General features: G+C 37.7%; 1 protein-coding gene across 1 annotated transcript in view; it reads right to left on the bottom strand.

Moving 5' to 3' along the window:
• Positions 1 to 22369, bottom strand: part of POLN (DNA polymerase nu) — a 121338-nt gene that overhangs the window by 89556 nt on the left and 9413 nt on the right. The window contains exons 2-7 of the mRNA XM_068943556.1: positions 20803 to 20952; positions 16665 to 16726; positions 13338 to 13859; positions 12673 to 12863; positions 11339 to 11451; positions 7790 to 7947 (exon numbers count right to left, since the gene is read on the bottom strand). Of these exons, the coding sequence (XP_068799657.1) occupies positions 7790 to 7947; positions 11339 to 11451; positions 12673 to 12863; positions 13338 to 13859; positions 16665 to 16726; positions 20803 to 20935 (1179 nt within the window). The 5' untranslated portion in view covers positions 20936 to 20952. The remainder of the gene's footprint in view (positions 1 to 7789; positions 7948 to 11338; positions 11452 to 12672; positions 12864 to 13337; positions 13860 to 16664; positions 16727 to 20802; positions 20953 to 22369) is intronic.

Raw genomic sequence — 22369 nt, 5'->3', positions numbered from 1 at the left:
TTTTATCAGTTTTTAATCCCATCTCCTTCTAATTTCATCAGATGACCCTTAGTTCTAGTATTGCAGGATTAGTGAATAGCGCCACTGCATTCACCTTATCCACTGCTTTCATAACAATTTTAAAAACAGCAAGTATATTATCCTTCAGTCTTTCCCTCTCTAACTTAAAAAGTCCCAATCTTTTCAGATTCTCCTTATCAAGCAGCTGTTCTGTCCTCTGTAGGGCAATTTCAGTTGCCCTTCCCTGAACTTTTTGTAACTCTACTGTGTCTTTCTTGAGATGCAGAGACCAAAACTGCACACGGTCTTCAAGATGGGGGTGCACCAAGGTCTTCTACAGCAACAAAATCATGTTCTCAATACCTCTGCTTACGGTGCCCAGATCTTATTGGCCTTTTGGCTGCTGCTGCATTTTGAACCAACAGAAAACTGTCAACAACGATTCCAGGATCTGTTTTCTAAGTCGGAACTACCCTAGACTCATTACCTTAAATTTATCTACACTGAAGCTCATCTGGTACTTGTATGCCCACTCAGTTTAGTGAGATCCTCAGAAATTCCACATCCTAAGCTGAACTGTTGACTATCCAAAAAGGTAGATGGGAGATTCATTTGACGTAAAGCATTAAAAAGGATAATTAAGAGTTCTAAAAATGATTCTAGTATCCTAAATTCTGGTTCTAAATAATAAATGGAGGGGAAAAGAAAAAAAGAAAAAAAAAAAAGAAAAAAAAATCCCTGAAAGGAAAGACTAGCCTGAGAGAAGCCAGAAAGGTAAAATCTGCATTAAATCCCTTGAGAATAAGGAATTTTCAGCAAGCCCAGAACCCAGAACGCAAGGCACCACTATGCTAGACAGAGTGCAGTAGCGTTTTCAGATCCTTGCCCATGATAGTTTGAAAGAAATCTATAGCAAATGGAATTGCAGGATGCTTGGGCTTACTATTTTGTTTGACAACATCAGTTTAATCAAGTCTGTTCCTTGGGCATCTTGTGAGTAAACTATCTTTCTGGGTTTATCATTCATCCGATCTGTGTTTTAAAGGAATCCTAACTGTTCTATGCTCATTTTATTTCCATTCTTATCCTGGAGCTGATGGAACACTAAGTGGGAGCTCCTCTGCCATGAGCTGCAAGAAGTCTCTCTTTTCTCTAATGACCTCCAGCTACCCCACAACTTCCTCACCTTACTTCTTTCATGAAATATCTAAAGTTAGAACAAAAATCTTCTCAAAAATAAAAATATTGTTTTCTGCGCTCAGAGTGAGCTAGAAGGCATTTTTCTTATCAGAGTTAGCTCTCAAAAATTATTCTACCAAATTTGACTTTGCTGCCCATTTCACATTTTTCATTCAATACATTCAGCATCTTTCCATGTTCTTCTGTGATGAGAACGAAACACAAGGTTACATTTCTACTTGTTATCAGATTTATATTCTCCTCTGTAAGACTGCACGGAAAATGAAGATATTACCTCAGTTTGAATGAAACATCTAGTATTTTGTAAACAACAAAACTAAGATCCTATTAACTGAAAGAGCATAAGAAGGGTAACCAGATGTGATACTACTCTATTAAACTAAATACCATTAGGCTAGGAATGTCATTTATAGACTAAAGCAGAAAGACTGCCACTGAAACTGTTACCAAGAGCATTTTCTTAAGAACAAGTCTGATTTCTGAACACTCTCATCCTTCAGTGCTTTTAATGTGTCCAGTCAGAACAGCTGATCTTTTGAAGCAAGAACAGTTTAAGAATGACCAAAGTTGTTGGGAAATCTTCAAAGTGCTTCCTAAAGCAGAGTATATGCAGTCCAAACAGATCCCAAATTAGGGATTTTTTTTCTTTATAAATCAAATTCATAACGTAACGAAGGTAAAGGAAGACTATTCTCTTCTTCCTTCAGGGAGCTAAAGACCTTTCCGAATTCGTGAGGAGGTAGCTTCTGAACAGGGTCTTTTGCAGGAATTGCTTCTTGAGCTGGATATACATTATTTCCTTATTGTCTTCAGACTGACTCTCAGAACCTCCTGGTTCGGTTTCTAGGGAGTGAGGATAGATATGGACTGAGATATCAGTACATCTAAGCTGTTAATCCTATGCCCCTCCAGTACAACAGTCAGCTGGTAATCAATAGGTGAACATAATCTGCTCTCCAAGCAGCCAGTAAAAGCCTACCTCACACATAAAGCTCACAGTTTTGGCCTACTGTTTGCAGAATAAAAACAGAAGTCTGGAATAGAGGTATTACAGCAGCTCCAGATTAATAAGAGCAATGCTTTCTTCGTTATTTGATCCAAAGAAACTGCAGAATGAATTTGAATTACTTGTTGCTGCATAAACACAGTAAAATCAGAATTGACCAAAAATCTGTTTATATTAAAGCAAATTATAATATGTTGCTGCTACAGCAGCAAACAATCTGATCAGCGTAGGAACATATTGATCCTTGCGCCATTGTGGTCAAGAAGGACAATGGTATCCTGGGTTGCATTGGAAGAGCGCTGCCAGCGGGTTGAGGGAGATAACCCTCCCCCTCTATTCGGCCCTAGTGAGGCCACATCCGAAGTACTGTGTCCAGTTCTGAGCTCCCCAGTACAAGAGAGACGTGGTACTACTGGAGCGAGTTCAGTGGAGGGCCTACAAAGATGATGAGGGGACTGGAGCATCTCTACTATAAGGAAAGGCTGAGAGAGCTGGGCCTGGAGAAGAGAAGATTGACAGGGATATTATCAATGCATTTAAGTATCTGAAGGAAGAATGTAAAGAGAATGGGGCCGGACTCTTCTCCGTAGTGCCCACTGACAGGACAAGAGACAACAGGCACAAACTGAAAATACAGGCAGTTCTGTCTGAACATGAGGAAAAACTTCTTTTCCTGTGAGGGTGACTGAGCACTGGACCAGGTTGCCCAGAGAGGTTGTGGAGTCTCCTTCCTCGGAGATATTCAGAAGTCATCCGGGCATGGTCCTGGGCAATGTGCTCTAGGTGACCCTGCTTGAGCAGGGGGGTTGAACTAGATGATCTCCAGAGGTCCCTTCCAACCTCAATCATTCTGTGATTCTGAGATCTAACACCAATTTTTAAGAGCAGAGGGGAAGTGCCTAAACTTATTAGTTATAGGAAGTTATGGTTCATTCTAAAAACAACACTAATAACTTGTGTATGGCAACTTAAGTAGCAAAAAGTTAGCAAAATAAAATAGATTTTAAAGGAAAAGACCATACATGCATATAATTGCAATCATACGCTCACCAATATGTGCACCCCTCTACCACTGAGCTTGAGATATCTGGAAAGTAACTGGCCTTCGGTACACCCTACCTCATTCACCTTGATATCAGCTACACAGTTGATCAACTACCCTCTTACTTATTCAAACCTCCTTTTTACCCTTTCTCCTTCCCTAGACCAATGCTGTGGTGAGAATCTACTCTTTTTTTAATATTAATCTCCAACTGCATATTAGTCTCTATTTACATTATTACATTCCTCTTCACAGATCTTTTGGATGCTGACTTCAAAAAGTTTGATTCTTTTCTTAATTATTTGCTAAGACAACTTCTTGTTTGTTTCAATTATGACACTTTGCAGGTGTGCAGTTTGTGTCAATTGCCCTATCTTCCATTGTATGTTAAATAAAGACGCAACTACTTCTCCTTGTGTAAATATGCTTTTAGTCAGAAAACTAGTACACAACAATGAATCTACTTCAGTCTGATCAGTTAAGTCTTTACTATTCTGGTCATTTTGCTACATGAAAGCTTTAATTTCTTATTGCAAAAACCTCTGCACCTTCTTTCCTAATGAAATTCTATGTTTAGAGTTATCTTTAAAACTTCATTTATATCTTTTCTACTCTCACCTGATTCAAGTCTGTCTTATTTGTACAGCTGATTGTTTGCTCTGAGCTACAAAAATAAGCTTTCGATAAATAAAGAACCGTAATTTCCTGGTTAACAAAAGTCTTTCAAATCTTAAAATTTAAAGCGTAAAAAATCTACAAAGATTTTAATAAAGCAGGTGTAATTCATAGAAGACAAAAAACAGATTACAAACAGAGAAAGAAGTGCATTGGGTGGACACTAGTCTAGTAAAATCAGGGCTGGAATTTGGAAGAGTGAAAGAAAAGGAAAAGGGTGATGAACTGGCAAAGAAGCAGCCTCTGACTGGAATCCAAAAAAGAGCAGACTGCTATTAAATGAACATGATGAATGCATCAGTGGAGCATACAGGGAGAAAAAGAACCAGACAGCAAAAGGAAGTTGGTGTCAGCTGAGAACAGTGACCAGAACAGGCTAGAAAAGGTCACTGCGTGTCTACATACCAAGCTAGTTCTCTTCTAACCTCTGCACAATACAATCCTCCAGTGCTACCCTTCGGCCTCATCCTCACGCACATGTCTACACTCCCTCATATGAGCTCCCTGTGGTGAATAATATACACCATGAGCAACATGCTATAAAACAAAACCCTGACAGACGGAGGTAGCCTGCTCATTATTTCGTCATGTGACGTGCACTTGCTTTAGCCCTTTCTAAAAAAGGAAGGGAAAATTTGCTTCAGTAGACCTCGAACGAAGAGAACTTTCAACTTCCATTATGGTAGAGGTTACCTAAGCTCTGGGGAAATCTTTGCTGCAGAAACGTTTTCCTAGAAATACCAGAAATGATGGTGCGCCACTATTTCACTGTTTTCACTAGAAACACATGAGAAAAAGCATGCCTCCTAGTCAAGGACAGCTCTGCCATATGCACCTGTCTCCAGCAGCAAAGGACATGATGATCCTATTAAAATGGAAGCATGTACACTAACAAAAAGCAAAGCTCTGTCCCACTTCTAGAGTATCACAATGAACAACTAAGACGAAACCCAGGTGAAACTTGTTTCATTTATGTGGCATCACCCTAGAGAAGTAGTACGGTTCTCTATCATTCCTCTCCCTTACATTGCTAAGGATCCCATTACCCCATCCCACTTGTCCCTTCTCCAGGGGAAATTCACTAACACTCACAGTCCAACCACATTCCAGCCTCCCCACTCTACAGGCAGGCCACCTGGGACATGGCTGAGTTGCTGCTTCTCCAGTAGATATTTTATCTTGAAATGACCATATGATTCAATATAACAACAGATAAAACTATTCCACGACACATAGTAACAGGCTTTACACAGTCTGATGTCTGTTATGGGGAAGCATGCCCCAGCATAGCCCTAGCAGTAGAAAAGAGTTTAAATGGGGGTAATGAATTCCACTGACAGCCTATGTGGGTTCCTCATCTGCTCAGGGACTACTAGTCACAAAACCGCAATGACACTGTTCATGTAGATGATTTGTGAGTAGACAACGTGGAAGCCTACCCTAGAGGCTTCCTATGTGATCACGCCTACAACAGACTTGTCTACTTAAGCACGGCACAAGTGAGGAATGGCAGGGCTCCAGGAAATGATATATTGGTGCTTGAACATAGTATGCAGGCACTGAAGAGCAAAGAGCACTGCAGAGGTCTGAAAGAAGATGAAATTTCAGCTAGAAGCTGAAATTTCTAGACCCACTGTTGGTTATCATTGTTATACAACACAGCGTAGTTCTATCAAGGAGGACTTCACACTACCCCAGACAGGTTAATTCAAGTGGGTTCATGCTCGAGTGCAAAGCCATCAGCCTGCAATGATACCCAGTGGTCCTGAAACAATTGATCTGCCTGTGAAATACAGTGCTTTCAGCAATAGACAACTTAACTTCATCCCACTCCAGAGGCAGAAGTAGGCCCAATGACAGCCTTCAACTGACATCAAAAATTCCTGCTTAGCAAATGCAGCAGTGACAAAAGCAGCATGATATTTAGCACCTGTTTCAGCAAAGGTTTCCAGGTGTATGAACTATGACCTCTTTTATGGAGCTTTTTGGCATGGCCACCTACTCTACAGATAAACAGCAAGGAGGGCATATTTTGTACTAGAGAGGTATTTGGGTGAGTAACCACAGAGCTATGGGATACGGATCAAAGTAGCAGTCACTCCAAGTACTGTGCAGAGTAGGAGACTAGCACAATACAGATGGAGCTAAACTGAAGCAGTGGGGCAGTGGACCTGATATATTACCTGGCCTGGATCTGTCTGTCAATACAGAAAAATGTTAGGAACCTATCACCAAAGTCAGAACAAGACTGAAGAGATAAATCTGACAAAGAATACGGATTCACAGGAAAACTGGGACTGATAGGGCAAAGAGAGAAATTAAATATGAGATGGAAGACTCGAGGAAATAAATCAATTGGATGGAGAACGGGGAGGGGTGGGGAAGAATTGCAGTACGTTAGGAGAGGCATAAACTGGGATGTAAGCAAGGAGTCAACAAAAAGGCCTTGGAGATGTTTGGGGCAAGAAAATAAACTAGACCTAAGTAGGGCAGAAGGGAAATTAGACTTCAACATTTAACTCAAGAGTCTGGAATCAGGATGACAAAGTTGAGAAATGAAACCTAAGAATAGACGTGATATATGAAGAACAAAAGACTGAGGCAAGGAACTGTGGAAAGAGACAAGATTAAGAACGCTAGTTCACAAGTTCACAAGAGGGGATAACACATATAGAAATAACTGGTAAGTCCATAGCTTCTACCTGCCTGCCTTTCCACTCCCTACACTAATAGATTAAATCATAAAGTAGCTTCTGAAAAACTGCAGTTAGCAGCTAGCATTTTAAAGAAAATTGGCTCTGCTTTTCTCAGAAATACCTATACTGATAATTATATGCTGATACAACTGAGCTCTGACCATGCTCTAAGCCCACTGGACATCAACGGATTTTGATCCTAGAAGCTCTACAATCATGCTACAACATCTGTGTCTAAACAAGCAAGAACTCTGGAAAGTGAGAGGTTGCAAAGACATCTTATTTAGGTTACTGCACATCTGTTGTTATCAATAGTTCCCTCAAGCACTAAAAAGTTTCAAAATTCAAACAATCTGTGAAGGCTAATGTATCTAGAGTAGAACACCGTGGACCAAAATATATGAATGCCAAGATTTTATAACATTCAGTAAGTAAGTAAGAAATTTCGATAGACAATAAGACATTTCTACAGCATTGGGAGTAACTTTTCAGGTTCATTAAGCATCCTCTCTTATTGAGAATAAAAATACACATACTTTTTCTTCTATATGCTTTCAGGTTCATATTTGACATCATGTTGTTCTATGGAATATGATGCAGTATTTTCACAAACATATTGTGAAATTCAGCATTTTTGGCACATGCTACCTCTATGCAGCCAAATGATACACTTATTTTTCCCCCCACCCTCTCTCTCTACTCTGGTGCCTCCCCACAAATACGTCTTCTTTCGCAGCATGCTTACTAACAACTAACTGAATTACAGTAAGCATAGGCTACAAAGTACACAGGAATTAGGGAGCAAGGTATTAGAAAATTTGGGAATGAAAGCTGAAAATCACCTTGCAGACAGGTGAAAAAGAAAAGACTGTTATTTTGCTGTAATTAATACTAATTAACATTGTTACTGAGCATTAGCTTTTGACACAGAATTTAGTAGCTCTTTCCTGAGAGTTTAATACCATCTGGATAGACCACAGTGAACCCTTCCCCTCCCCCTTTTTCCAAAATTATTTTTCTGAAAAGTTGTGCTAATATAATCACTTTCTTTCATCAGAAAGAACAGTATTATCTGTATGTTTCTGCAATATTTTGTAAGCAATAGCAATATTTTTATTGTTTTTTTCCTTTTTTAATTTGTTTGCAAACAATTTAAAACAAACTACTTACCGATGCATTTCTCAAAGAGCCTGTATCTGTATTTACTGTTCCCATGGAAAAAGACTTTTCAAAATATTTCTGTATTAAACATTCAAAAGAGGGAACTGTGTCGCTTGGGTTTATCAGCCATGCTGCAATTCTTGGATCTAACACGACACTGTCAGCAACTACAAAAATATACATTTTTTTTATTTAATCAAAATATTTCAATTACTTATTTCCAAAGATTTGCCATCTTTCATATAGAGACAGGTCATAAAGAGACAAGCACTACAAGAACATTAGAACATTGAATCGGCAGCTATAATTTTGAAGAATTACAGAATAATTCTTCTAATAAGAATATTCTGAAAGATACTTTTTAAGGCTTTAGAATCTGAGTGCGCCTTTGGTTCTCAGGATTCCCTCTGCAAAAGTCTCTCTTCCTTATCACTGCCAAATTTCAAAGTTTTTTGAAGTTTTTTTAAATGGGTATTTCCCTCAGGTACGTTGTTGTTGTTGCTGTTAATTTAATTGATATCCATAAAATTGGTATGGAGGGGGAAAGGGTTTACTTCCCAGTAATCAGACTTCTGAGATCCGCAATGCATGTATAATTTCACATAGTGGGTGCACAACACTCTTCTCAAAATCAGAACCTTTTGTCCCGCAGGATATTCTATCCTTATGCTGCACTTTCAATCATGTTCACCTAGATACCTAAGATGGAGCAAGCCTAGTGCTATTTCCCCCTTAACCACAATAGCAACATCATATTTACTGTAGTACTACAAAGAAGAGGGGCAGAAACTAGTAATTAGAATTCTTTGAGATATATCCAAGGACAGACATAAGTAACCACTAAGAAACTTTAACTTCAAATGACAACCCATAGGTACATCTATAAACTAGAGAACTCTAAGCTATATAACCTCACAAACTCAGTTACCGAGAAGCAAGCTTTAATGTTCATAATGCAAGCTACAGCTGCAGGACTACTCCAAATAAGAACTGTATCAGTCTTGTTTTCCTCTACTGATACAAACGTTGCTGAAGAGAAATCCATGTGGCTGCTCAGCAGATGTTAGGTTGGGAGGCGTTCTGCTGCTGAAATAGCTTGAACTCTGCTGGAGTGCCCTCAGGAAACTGAAGGATACTTCATGTGCATCACCTCACACAAAGGTATGATGCAGCTTACTATCCCTTCCTTTCAATGTAAATAGCCATTCATCTCAGAAGCTTACAGATGCTAAGCAACCGCCTCGGAAATTGTCTCAAGTATGCACTCCTAGGAGTACTACTAAGGTAGTCCTGTCATTGGGAGGACAGTCTTGGCCTTAGAATCATGCAGCTTAAGAAACTACATGAAGCCTAGAATTCACTGAAAGCAAACTTGGGATAAGTCTACAGAATTTCCACTGCTCTTTCAGCAGGAAGTAATCCCTACAAGAACTAAATCAATCTTTGACAAGTGCAGCAGACAGGTTTGCCAGTAACTTAGATGATGCATTATGAAGAGGTAGATGAAGCAACACAGCCTCACTCATGGGCAGGAACACTCCAGGCAGTAGATGGCTGTTGAAAAATGTCTGTAAGGCTGCAGAAAAGCTCCCTCCCTTCATCCAGTGAGACACTGGACATTCACAAGCTCATCTGAGGACTGCATGAAATAAGCACTCATTTCCCTAATAATAATCACTGAATCCTACCACAGCTACATGGAGGAAGAGAGAACTACAACAGAATAGCCTTTGTGAGATCTCGTAAAAATCCTTTTTTCATATCTCTGTTTACAATGAGCACACAAAACAGTCTCTAGTTAAGAAGAAAAAGGGTAAAAATCCAACATCCCTGACTCAACTGTCCCTTTTCCCCTGACTAAAATTTTCACTGGCAGTGAGAGTACTAGCAATGAGAAACAGCCAACAAAGTTCTCAAACGCTCGACTCAAGCAAGAATATATGGGAACAGAAACCCCCGCCAGCTTTCTTTAGGAAGCAGCCTAGGGAGCAGACCTAAGTCTGTGACTCAGCACCACAGCATTTAGTAGGTACCAGAGTGCAGCACAGTAGAATCACATCAAGTTTAGACCCACCCAGGCAACAGGGACTAAGAAAGTTGTCACAGAACACCGGAAATATCTCTTTAAAACCCCGATCATCTCTTCTATGGTATAAGGATTAAATAACTGAGAGTGTAACAGTCAGAATAACTTTGTTACTTAGACAATAAATGGAATAATTATTTGGTCAGCAAATAGAAAGTGACCACCAGATGTCCTTATAAAGCTAAGATCTCTTCACAGAAGTTTCCCTTTTTTTCTGCCATCAATGGTACAAAACACAGAAATGATGAGGTGAAAGCAATGAGTTACATACGGAGGAAGACTGCATATAGCAGAGTGCTCTCTCTCATCCTGCAGATGAAAGAGTTCTAGTGGGACCGGAGAAGCCTGGCCTTATATTTGGCCAAGCTATGACCTTCGGCTGGGGAGAGAGAGATGCCCAGAACACCAAAGTACACATGCGCAGTGACAGAGCTAAAGATTCCACTTTCAGGAAGCATCACACATTAGTCTCTCTAAGCTCATAATGAAATGTCAGTGTTTGCTTGACTCTTCTAAAGATAAAAACCCGCCATTGCAAAGGCAATTTACACAAGGTACTTTTTACCACGGCAGAGACGTGGATGAAGAAACACTCGTATACAACTTCTAAAGCTTAAAAAACCTAAACAAGAATTCTTTTAGATATTTGGAGCTTCAGATTCAAATTCTATGAGTCAGAAGATAGCCTAGATCACTATTTCCCACGTATACAGGTTATAAAATTTTCACCAATGCCAGTACCATTACGACATTCTTCTGATGTTCACTCTTCCCCCTCCCCCAGGGCTAAATGCCTTCTGTGCAGATTTTCGCACTGGATTCTAAATCATTGGAAGTTTATTGTCATTTTCTGATGATACTTTTCAGATGCTGAACACAATCTGAAGACACTACAAAAGAAAGAGCGCCCACTAAAGGCGCTCAGCAGTAATACATAGATCCATTCAGAGAGTCAAGAAAAAATAAACATTATTTTTAGACCTTAATACTTCTTTGGTTTGTTGTTTTTTTAAATCCATACACAAGAGTATTATTGATTTATACCAGTAAAACAAGGATTCAGTCAAGTAATTCCTAATTCTGACAGCTATGAGCGTTTCTGGAATTTATTTTAGTCTCTCCTCTTGAGCAGCGGGAGGGAACACGAAACATGAAGCAATTTGACCTTCTCTGCTACAGTCAGCCCTGTGCGCTGAGCTTTTGTCGACTGAACTTTTGTTTCCACTGGAAGATATCTGTAAATTATTCAACAATTTGATTCCTACTCCTGGAAGAAATACATCATCTTGATATGCCAAGCCTCTGGTCGCCACCTCTCAAAAACGGTTTTCTTTTCCATGGTACTAAAACTCTTGTTTTCCAAAATATTACTTAATCGCCAAGCTAGTTACTTCTACACCCAGTAATTTTAACAGAAACATCATCACCATAGAGATTACAGGATTTGATCGTAAATTAGATCCAATAGTTACCTTGTTTCCAGCTAATTTCATTGCCATAAAGTAGAAGTAATGTCCTCAGGAAATCTTTTGCATTGAAGCAAATAACTGGAACTTTGCAATGTAGCATTTGAAATAATATTTGCCTGCACAGAAGAAATCCATTAATATGCACTATATTGTTACAAGATTTAGTTAACAGTTTAAATTTCATTTATGCATTTAATTAGTACCACTAATCAGTTAATACAAGGGGTTTCTTTCTTCCTGTAAAAACAGAATTCTGTAGTTTAACATTAAAGTTCTCAATTTAATAATACCTGAAACTTCATTCTGTTCTAAATGAAATATCTTGGCAATGTGCTTTATCATGCAGTCATAAAGAAAATAAATTCTTATTTGACATTCAAAATTAAATGCAAGCTTAATACAAAACAGCAACTGGAATCCCTGTAACTCTTTAATATACCCAAATAGGATCACAGAGGATTCCGACTGAGTTAATCAAGGATAGTAAAACCACAACTTAAAAATTATTGGACAATCCAAATTGACACAATTATGTAGCATTAACATGCTGTTTAAACACAGTATGCTTTATCTTATGTCATGTTTTCCCACTCCTTTTGAAAATGTTTTTAGTTCTTTGTCCATGCTATCTGAAATAGAAATTTATATGAAGTGTGCTGATGAGCTCTGTTTTGGGCAATATAAGAAAATAATCTTTATTAAAAGAGTTTTCAAGATCATTTATCTTTGATGAAATGAAATCACGGTATAAACTTTTTGGACAGATCAAAAATTGTACAGATCATAAGGTTTTTTTTTTTTTTTTTTTAAACACTGCATAACTCCACTACTACACATACCATTCTTACAAGAGATCGTTAGCATTTAGATAAAACCTATAGCTAACACAATTAACTTGTTCATTCTTGAATTTTGAACAAGAACTTGATTCATTCTTGAACAAGAACTTGATTTATTGATATGGTAGTCTCCATTCCTAACAATCTATAATCAAACTAACAGCAAATTAAAAAATTAGTCTTTTTACATCTCTAGCATTACAACGGGAGAAATAAAAGTTAAGTGATTTGTTTCAAGTCCTATGGTGGAACAGTAGGAGATAGGCAACTAGTAACCAAGTCCAAGATCCTAAAAATAAATCTTTGGTGCTTCATAATTTATTTAATTTGGCTTGTATTAGCCCAGGCTTGACATATAACTAATGCAGCTAACATAGACTGGAACCGTATAGAGATTAAGCCTTATGCCAATCTGCAAGAAACCACGGAAGCAACATCACAGTTGTTAACACCATACATAAAAGAAAAACTTCGTAATTTTTTCCTACATACTCTCACCAGACATATTTCTTGTGCGCCTGTTCTTCTTCTTCCCAAACAGATGACCACTCGGTTTTTAAATAAATTACTTTATCATTTTGATTAGCAGCGTCCCAAGTAGAGACAGTTGAAGAGTAACTGGGAGAACAAGGGCAATTTGTCTGACTCTTCACTAAGACAACAACTCCTTTTACTGACGAAGTTAAGACCTGTTAAGTATAATTACAATACTGTTTCCTCTGACAAAGTTTATACAATCCTTCATAAAAGAATTCTACAGATGTTTTAACATATGAAATCTATTAGGTGCACTAGAGTTACTGCGTGCACTATTAATATTGTAGAGTAGCATACCAAAGCTTCAACTTTGCAACAAAAATCCACTGTGATAGACATGTCACAAAGCAGAAAAAGATGCTAATTGAAACATTCTCACTTTTAAGTATGCAAATGACTCTTTAGCCCAAATGGTTCCATGTTCTGTAAGTTTTCCTTGGTAAGAAAATGTAACCAGAAATATTAAGGTTTACCTCATCTTACATTTATATTTTGGTAAACAGTAAGATACAAAATTGTTCCAGACTCTAGACTGCTAGAATCTAGACTCCTGTTTATCAAAATCATATGCAAAGTTCAAATGGTTCTGCAAAACTAATTCTAACCAAAATAGATGATTCACTAACCTGCTCTGAGTTAAGCTGTGAAGAACCATCTTGAAATACCATAGTAATTACCAAAGCCACTGCCTGTTCTATAGTCGCAAGCAATTCTCTTTTTCCCTCATATCCCAAACTTCTGATGTCACAGGGACAATTTTCAGATGATTCTGCTTGTCCAGAAGTACAGTTATATCTTCCTTCATGTAAAGGACTACACTCCTTCACAGGTAATTTTCTTGTTTTCTCTGAACAATATGTACACGCATCCTGCTTTCTTTTAAGGGAAGGAGCTACATTCTTTTCACCATCCTTCAGTTTTTTTGCTTCTGCTGAAAGGTTTCTTTCTCTACGTACCCATTTTGGCAAGTCGAAATCCTGGTAACTTACAAAAGCACTCAAAGCACACAGTGGCAGTGGAGAGCCCATTTTGGTTTCTCGACTGCAAAACATTTTGTTTGCGTGCACTGTCCTGACCCTTTGATGAGTGGTACTTTTTTCAGGGCTAGCAGTTGTGTTTAATAACACCATTGCAGAATCATGAATCTCCTGGAAAAAATGGAAGTTTTCCAGTGAATCAGTTATTCAACTTATTAGGAACCACAAAAATAAACATATATGAGTTAATTTGGAAAAGCTTTTCAGGAAGTGACGTTCTATGAAAAAAATGTTATTGAACTATCAAATCAAAGAGTTAGTTTGGGAGGGGAATATATTACACAATACAAAATTCTAACATACATCAACAAAGGTGAAGTGGTTGATTTATATTGCTTGCATTCAAAATCACCAGTTTTTTTTTGTTAATCGATAGTGCAATACTGACATCATCAAATTAACAAACACAAGACCTATCTAGTCTAGTTGTCTGTTTCCTAAAGCGACTAGGACACTAGTGACCTCTGTCTGAAGAGAGGTGACCATTCATTCCCATCTTTAGCTTCAGTGTTCAGAGCTTTTTTCATGACAACTTAGTTTCTTAAAGAACTTCTGCTTTGGAAAGACTGCTTTGGACAAAGACTGCTTTGGACAAAGACTGCTTTGGAAATTCAAGTACACTGTGTCAACTGGATCTCTACTGACTTCTTCAAAAGACTACAGAGTGCAAGACATAACTAAATATACACAAAAGGAGAAATATTATCAGGTATGTGGATAAATAATCTATTCCATTCTGTTTAAAGCAATGGGCCCCAGAACAGATGTCAAGCTGACTGATCTTTCGTACTCCAGACATCCCCAGATTTCTTTTTAGCAACATATTTTCTTCTCTTGTGCTACGGAACAGCATTAAGCAAGAAACTACATGCTAGTGTTACAATTCTGTGTCTTTATCCTCGATTTCCTTTAGAAATTTCCTTGATATAAAATTGGCCCTTCTAATTTCTTAGTGTTTATTTTGCTGGTTTCTTCTACACCCACTTCAGCCAGGGCAGATCCTTTGTCTTGAATTCCATAAACAGGGACTCTGGAATGGCTACCTTGCCGTTTTTTCCTCAAGGAAAATGTATGTTCAGTGATTTACAGATATATACAGCTGTATCTTCCCTAAAGAATCCTTTTATGCCTTGATCATCTACAGGCCTTAGAGGTGCTGGCAAGCTTTCTACTCCTGACACATTTGGGGAGGGAGATGTATTATTAGTTACGGCTTTTCCAAACTGCTCCTCCAAGTTTATTTGGACTGTACTGTTGTGGTTTTACATTTAACTTACTCAAAGGAGGCAACTATAAAAAAAACACATTCCGGTGAGTTCAGCTTTTTGCATGACAATATTTCTTACAGTTGTCTCCATTTTGTTGCTTACCACAGCTTTCCCTCTCCCGCCTCAGGCGGGTACTATGCATTTGTCCTAAGCCTCCAACATTCTGTTTTGAATAAACCCCTGCACTACCTACAAATGTTTTGCTTGGGGTAGGGAGAGAATTCCCTATCTTTTCTTTTAAAAGCTTTTTCATTTTTATTTATTTTCCTTTTTTGAAATTAAGCACTTCTGTAGTCAATTATCCACCTTTTAATGACCCTGAAATATTACAATCCCCATCAGAGCAGGAAGATTTTGATTCTGATTTGCATAGAATCAAAAATGACTTCTCTTGTGGGTTCCCTAACTATTTCACAAAGCAGTGAAGTCCCCTAATTTTTAGTCTCAGCATCATGCTTAAGCATAACATTCCCTGTGATCTTACAATCACAGCCTAAGTGAGGGCTGCCCCAGTTACTCGTTCCCGTTCTTGCATTGGCTCTTGCACGCCCGTTAAACCAAGCTGAGGGACATGATTCAACAAAAAACAAACTTTGTGCTATGAAACCAGTTTTCAAGTGAATCAGCTCTCTGAATTATCTCACTTTGTGATTATATAGCAACTGCTACCACTCTAAGGAAGGAACTTGGACTTTGGAGCTACAAAAGTGCTGCTGCAAAACTACAGCTTAAAAAGCTTCATCTTACAAAAAACATACTTATACTTTGATTAGAACAACACTGTTAATTAAGAGGAAAAAAACAGATAACACCTATAGAACAGAAAAAGTGACGTGCCAATTAGCAACTCTGGAAAAGACAAAATAGTGCTGCTAACATCTGTGGAACACAGTATAGCCACCGAGAAAACTGCAGTCTCTCTCTTCGATCCATAATTTTGCTAGTATCAGTGAAGAAACATGCAATTTGTTTCCCAGAACAAGATTTTTGTTTAAGATATACTGTACGTGTTCCTTAAGCTTACTTTGTAGGAAAGTATTCTCCTTTTGTTAATGAAGGACAAAAATAGTGATTTCCTGTATGGTCATATCCCGTTAGTAAAATAACGTGTTAGCTTCATTTATGCAGTTTCTATCAGGGCATTTAATATACTAAACGTACTGATTTAGAAAAAGTTATGCAAAGGCCACAGAATCTGATCACTGCAGTAGACCACATGGGCATCATATGGGCCATACTGGTTACGGACGATGCTAGATGACAGCTCACAAAACATAAGTCACTTCCTTGTTACTGTGAAAAGAAGCCTGCTACATTTCAGAGAAATTTTTTTTGGAGTGTCAGTGATATTTCAGTGACAGAGGTTTAAGAACATGTTTAAACCCTGATAACTATCTAAATGTGGTTACCTCATTTATTTCTGATCAATCGGTCAAGACAGACTAACTTCGTATAAAAAAGGACAACAGAAGTGTGGACAAGACTCTCACAAGTATGCAGAGGCCAAGCACAAGGTAAGACAATAGAGAAAAGTTTTCATCTGAACCATGAATATATCACTATGCATAGTGATATATCTTGTTAGAAAAGAGCTAAGCCTTCTATACAACCAGTTTTAGTGATTTCCTCAATCTTCCAGTATGCTTGCCTTTTCATTTTCCAGATGGGCATCATTATCACCTAGCTTATTTTCCTTTGTCTTCTCTATACCTTTAAAAAAGAATGGAAAACATTTTACAATGTAGGTGGAAGGTGAGGCAATGCGCACAATTCAGGTTACACAGAAGTGTAAATAATGTAACATTGTACCAACCAGAAAATATTTGCCATTAGGTTTTCCATGGCAACTGTTTTCCTCAAATTAATACCATTTATGCTTAAAATGGCCCTTCAGGTTCCTAAATATGCACATGCAAAAAATGTGCTCTCTCCCCATTAAGAAAAAAAAAAAACTTTGTTACAAAGCAGACAGACATTATTTTCACAGCATTCAGAAGGGGCATCACCATAATAGTGTAAGTACACTTCCAAGAAAACACAGCCCACTTTGGTCGAAGTAAAAGCTGGGTGTGGAAGGGAGAAAAAACCCACACGCTTCACACAGTTTAACTGCTTTCTTCAAATTAGGTAAATTTTCTTCTCCAAAATTTTCTTCGGTACAATACTTTATTTGCACACACATCTTTGCCATACCATGCCATAAAGAGCTGAGCATGTGCCATCTTGAGAGGACAGGCTTTTCACTTGGTCTATCCTGGCAAGAACAGGTTATCATGAGGCCAGACAAGAACCGAGAACAAGCAGGATTCAGCCATATCAAAATTACAGAAAGCTAATGAAATAAGACAACAAGAAACCAGATGGCTATGGCTATCAGTGCTAAGCCTGAGATAAAGTCCCAGCCCCAGAAGATCTGTTAGCTTGGGCACAGCACTGAACCACCTGAGATGCACAGTCTCCAGTTCTGAAAGCAGCCTGACGTAGCAGTTTCAGGAAGGCTTTGTAAAAGCATCTCAGGACTCTACAACACGCACAAGAAAATGGCTATGACGTGCCTTCTCTCTTCTGCCATCAACACTTCCAAGCAGCCTCAAGCAGCAAGTAAAGGCTGGAATAAAAGAACAAAGGGTAACAGTGTGGCAGTAATTAGAAACTCAGCAGACAGAAGAGGAAGAACAGGGAAAAGCAGAACCCTCCTGAGGTGCATGCCTCTCCAGAATTTGGAATTAGTTAGAATTCCTTTATCTCCGTATTCTTTTCTTGTGCAGGCAAAAAGAAATCTCACTGGCAAAACATGTATTTTTTCCCCTTCTAATTCCAGGTCCATACAAAATACAATATTCCACTGCTGCTTTCAGCTACAAAATTTGCATTACCAGCAGCGAGTCATATTGTAAAAAAAACGTGCTGATGACCAACATCAAACAAAGCGTAAGGGACTTTATTCCCATTTACTGAATTTAGTTTGCAAGTTTTGACAAGGCAAATCAAGACCCTGTACTTAAAAAACTGAAGAAGATTTTAAAAGACTAATTAGTTTAGTCTCCTGAAGAAACTAGGATTACGACTTCATAATATTATAGATAACTGGCTATACACATACACCAACATGAACCTATTAGTAACAGTCATCAGCTCAGACCTCTAACCTGAGCTTTAAAAATAGCAGATAGTGTAGCTGTATCTGTAGCTTCAAATATTTTAGATTCTTCTCTTGATAAGACATTTAACAATTTACTGTATAAAGTATACTGTATACTAACTCAATTTACATTCAGTGTTTTTAGTTTCGTCATATCTAGATATTTTTTCTTGACAAATTCAGCTTAGAGAAGATAAGGATCACATTTATCTCCGTCAGTACACAGTATTCAATATGACATATATTTAAATACTTAGGCAACCTCCAACTTTTGATTTATGAAGAAGTATCACCAGGTGGCAGTAGAAACCCATTCTTGCCTTCAGCCTCATTTTTAAGGCTGGATGTGACCATTATAAGCACTACTGCCCAGATAACCACAGAATTTCATCTGCTACTACGTCACAGACATTTGTCCTACTTGAACACCATACTTATCTTTTAAAGATAATCAGTTTTTTTTCTAGTAAGCAGAATTTAATCTTTAAGGAGTTTGTCAATAAAATGCAGCTCAATAGTCTGAAACAGACCAACTTTTATTTATTTTATTTTTTTTTTTTAAAAAGGAAGGACAAAATTCTTCTCTCCACATCCACTCCTCAATCAGCTATAGCTACATATACAGGGAAATTCCTAAAAGCAATTCAATTAAACATTTGTTCTTAAGCCCGTATGCCAGAAAACAATCGTAAGTAATTACTAAATGGAAAACAAGAACAAAAAAAAGCTAGTCACGTGACATGCTGCAACACTAAATGCTTACATTGTTCTTTCACTCCCCAGTAAATAAGGATTTAGGAGAACCACAAAGAAGATAGCAAACCCATTTGGCTAAAGATAGCAGATACCTTCATGGTACTGAAAAAAAATTCTCTAATTTTTACAGCTTGACAAAGAGTTAGAGCAAGAGCAGACAATATAACTCTACACAGACACCACACAGTAGAGAGAGTTCATAGCTGCAAAACAGAAAACACTGAACAGGAAAATTAGGGAGGGGAAATCAACTAGGTTGCAAGAGAAGTAAAAAACAATTAAGCTGAGGCAGAACAGAGGTCTGATTTTCTGTAAAATAACCTCAATTTTTTGATCCGAATGTATCATTTCTACATAAAAATGTATCGTCAAATGGGTATCACTGATTTACAAAGCAAGCAACTACTACCTTCTCACTGCTCAGGTGAGCAGGTTCCACTGATCTAATTCCCTGCTATTGAAAGACTACCTAAACTGTTATTTATGTAAAATTGAGGCTTCAGTGAACACCGTGCACACAAGAACAAATGCTAGACTTAGGTTCAGCTGACCAAAAAATGTTCTAGAATATAGTTGAAAACAGACTACCGAAATTAAGCAAAAAAAATCTAACTTTCATTATCTGCTTCTTTGCAGGGCTCCCAAACTGGCCGACAAATACACACAATTGAGATTTAAAACTTCACCTTGCAAGGCCTTCCTAGCATACATTATATTCCGAGTAAGATGTTGGGCTTTGCTCAAAGACCTGCTTAGGCACTTTAACATCACCTGATTTGCTCTACCACTGGGACTTTTGTTAGCTCTTCCTTCTACAATTTCACAGGGAGCTCTAGGTTATGCTTTGCTAATATATATGTATCTGTTCTTTAACTAAATGCAAGTCTAGAGAGTGTAAAGGCATTCTTGCAAGTTCCCAGCTTCTCTAGTGATCTTTAAATATTCAGTCCTGATTACAGTTAACACATACATTTAACTTAATAGTTAAGTCACAGTTTGAACTTGTCATCTAATTTTATTGCCTCTAACAAGAAAAGGTTAGCAAGAAAGTAACACTGAAATTGAGGCATACTGGCCGTATGCTAGGTGCTTGTGCTGACATAGCATTATTAATCAGAAAATTCCCAGCATACTTCTCAAACAATTACAGCTTAATTCATTTTCTATACCTGTGAACCTAGACAGTCAATTTTTAATAGGGACTAGAGATTTGGTTTTGTTTTATTTTAAATACAGTCAGGTATTGACTGGAACCCCACAGAAGAATTTCAGTAACGTTTAAAATGTTCATAATCAAAAGAATATCTATAAATAGGCTGCTTAAAGCAGAGAAGCTTATACAAAACCTCGAGTTTAAACCCATATGTGTGGATTTTCAGAAGAAAAGATCAAAAATCCTCAGAAAGTTAGAAAACTATGATTACTGGTTAGCCAGTATTTCTTAATACATCTACAGAGTGAATTAAATCAGCTTGCTAAGGGAAGGTCCACTAAAAATATCAGAGTGCATAAAAAGATGTTTCAAATTGTTTGGAATCATTGCAGCTAAAACTAGCATTTAGTAGATGCAGTCTAATCTTAGGAAATTAAAGTACCCTGGAATCATCTCTATTTCAATTTACCATTCATGACCAAACGTGCATTCAAGGCATACAAATGGAAGTAATACTGCCAGAGGCTTAAAGGCCAAGTTGCAGGGTGGGGGAAGATGGGGGAAGGAATGAACACCTTGAGGAGGGTTAGAGAAGCTCATTAAATCTAGATACAAAACAATTTTGTTAAAACAATTCACCACACAGTGATTGTTTCTAAGTTTGGATTCCTGGAATCATTTTCTGTTTTTTTCAACTGAAAATATACACGTTTAAACAGACTAAGGTTTACTCACTCCGGTCATTTTTTCTGCTAGCCTGAGCTTCTTCTACAGGAATAGACTGCAAAGCTGACATAATCCTCTGAGCGATATCAGATAAAGGCACTTTAGAAACCTCACATCCTACAGATGATGTGTAATGCTCCATTCTTTAATGCTCTAAACCTAAACACAATACACACATGAATTGGGCAAAATATTAGGGGCACAAAACATAGTCAGCACTTACATAAGAATTAATAATAATTTATATCTGAAATACATCCCCCTCCCCACAATGTCTTTAAACAAGCCTATTTCCAGTGTATACATATGTATACTATTGTCATTGGTTTGTGCTCCAGTGTCAGGCTATAAAAACATTGCTCAGGTTTTAAGGAAAGAAAAAAAAAAACAACCCTTCAGGAAATAACTGCAAAAAATATCATCCTCACAAGATGAAACGGAGAAGGGTTACTATCGTGATTTCAAAGATAAGTACTTTTTCCCCAGAAAACACATCACTAATTAAAAAAAAAAGACCTCTATTCCTTAAATTTTGTATCATTGAAATAATCAAGTACTATTAATTTAAAAATATTAAAGTAGTTGTTATAGTTCATTTGTCAATTTAAGAAATAGCTCCACAACACTTAAGTCTTTGCAATTTTTCACTACAGTTAATATTGTCCTGAATTTTATCCTTTTTTAATAAGTTACTTTTCCAGTTGACCTGTAGCCATATTCTATAATGCTTGCATACAGAATAACTGGATAGCCCCTAGATACAAGATATTGGGGAGAATTAAAGATGTCCGTACAGACGACTGTTGACCTTATCTAGCTAGATCAGAACAACGCATAAGAGAACCACATAACATTTTAAAAATCCTTACAGGGTTCAAGCTGTACACAGGTGAAGTGCTCTACCAACAGTTGTTAAGTAAATTATTCCTACACAGGGCTGTAGTTATTCACCTATTACTCTGAGCTTCTCTCACTAAACTCAGTGCATAAATACACTGTCAAGTTCAACCATCAAGCAGATAACATATTTCCCTGTGAACAAAAGAAATATTTCTTAGCCCCGGACCACAGGCAGATTGCAAGCTCGAATATTTACACATAGACACTTGTATCTGAATTCAAACAGGTATATCTATAAAACTGCATTAGTATTGGTTAGTGTAAGTCACGCTCAAAGAGGTCAAAATTGTCTGTTTGGACCTATATACGTAAGATCTGTCCCAAAGCTTTCCATAATAGTCCTAATTTACAAGTCGATTATCAGTCGGAGACTTGGTGTTACAGAAGCTGAAAAGCATCTTGAAATTCTTGTTAGTGACTAACGTTAACTAGAAACTAGTCTCAGATAGGGGAAAATCCCAAGACTAGCATTCAGCTAGGCCTTTAATTAATAGCACAGCACTTAAGAACCCTGAACAAAGTAAAATAGGGAGGTATCCTAGAAGTTGTAGTACGCTTGTGGTCATAACCCTTGCAGAGAAAGCGTTCTGATACTGCATGATGCAAAGTCACGAGGAACTGACTTTCATGGAAACTGTTCAAGGAAATAGTGAAAATATACAGATTTGTTGAACGA

Source organism: Struthio camelus, chromosome 4 (genome assembly GCF_040807025.1).
Source record: "Struthio camelus isolate bStrCam1 chromosome 4, bStrCam1.hap1, whole genome shotgun sequence".
NCBI lineage: Eukaryota > Metazoa > Chordata > Aves > Struthioniformes > Struthionidae > Struthio > Struthio camelus.
Note: the sequence above shows the minus strand (reverse complement) of the source record. Positions and strands in the feature narration are given on the sequence as shown.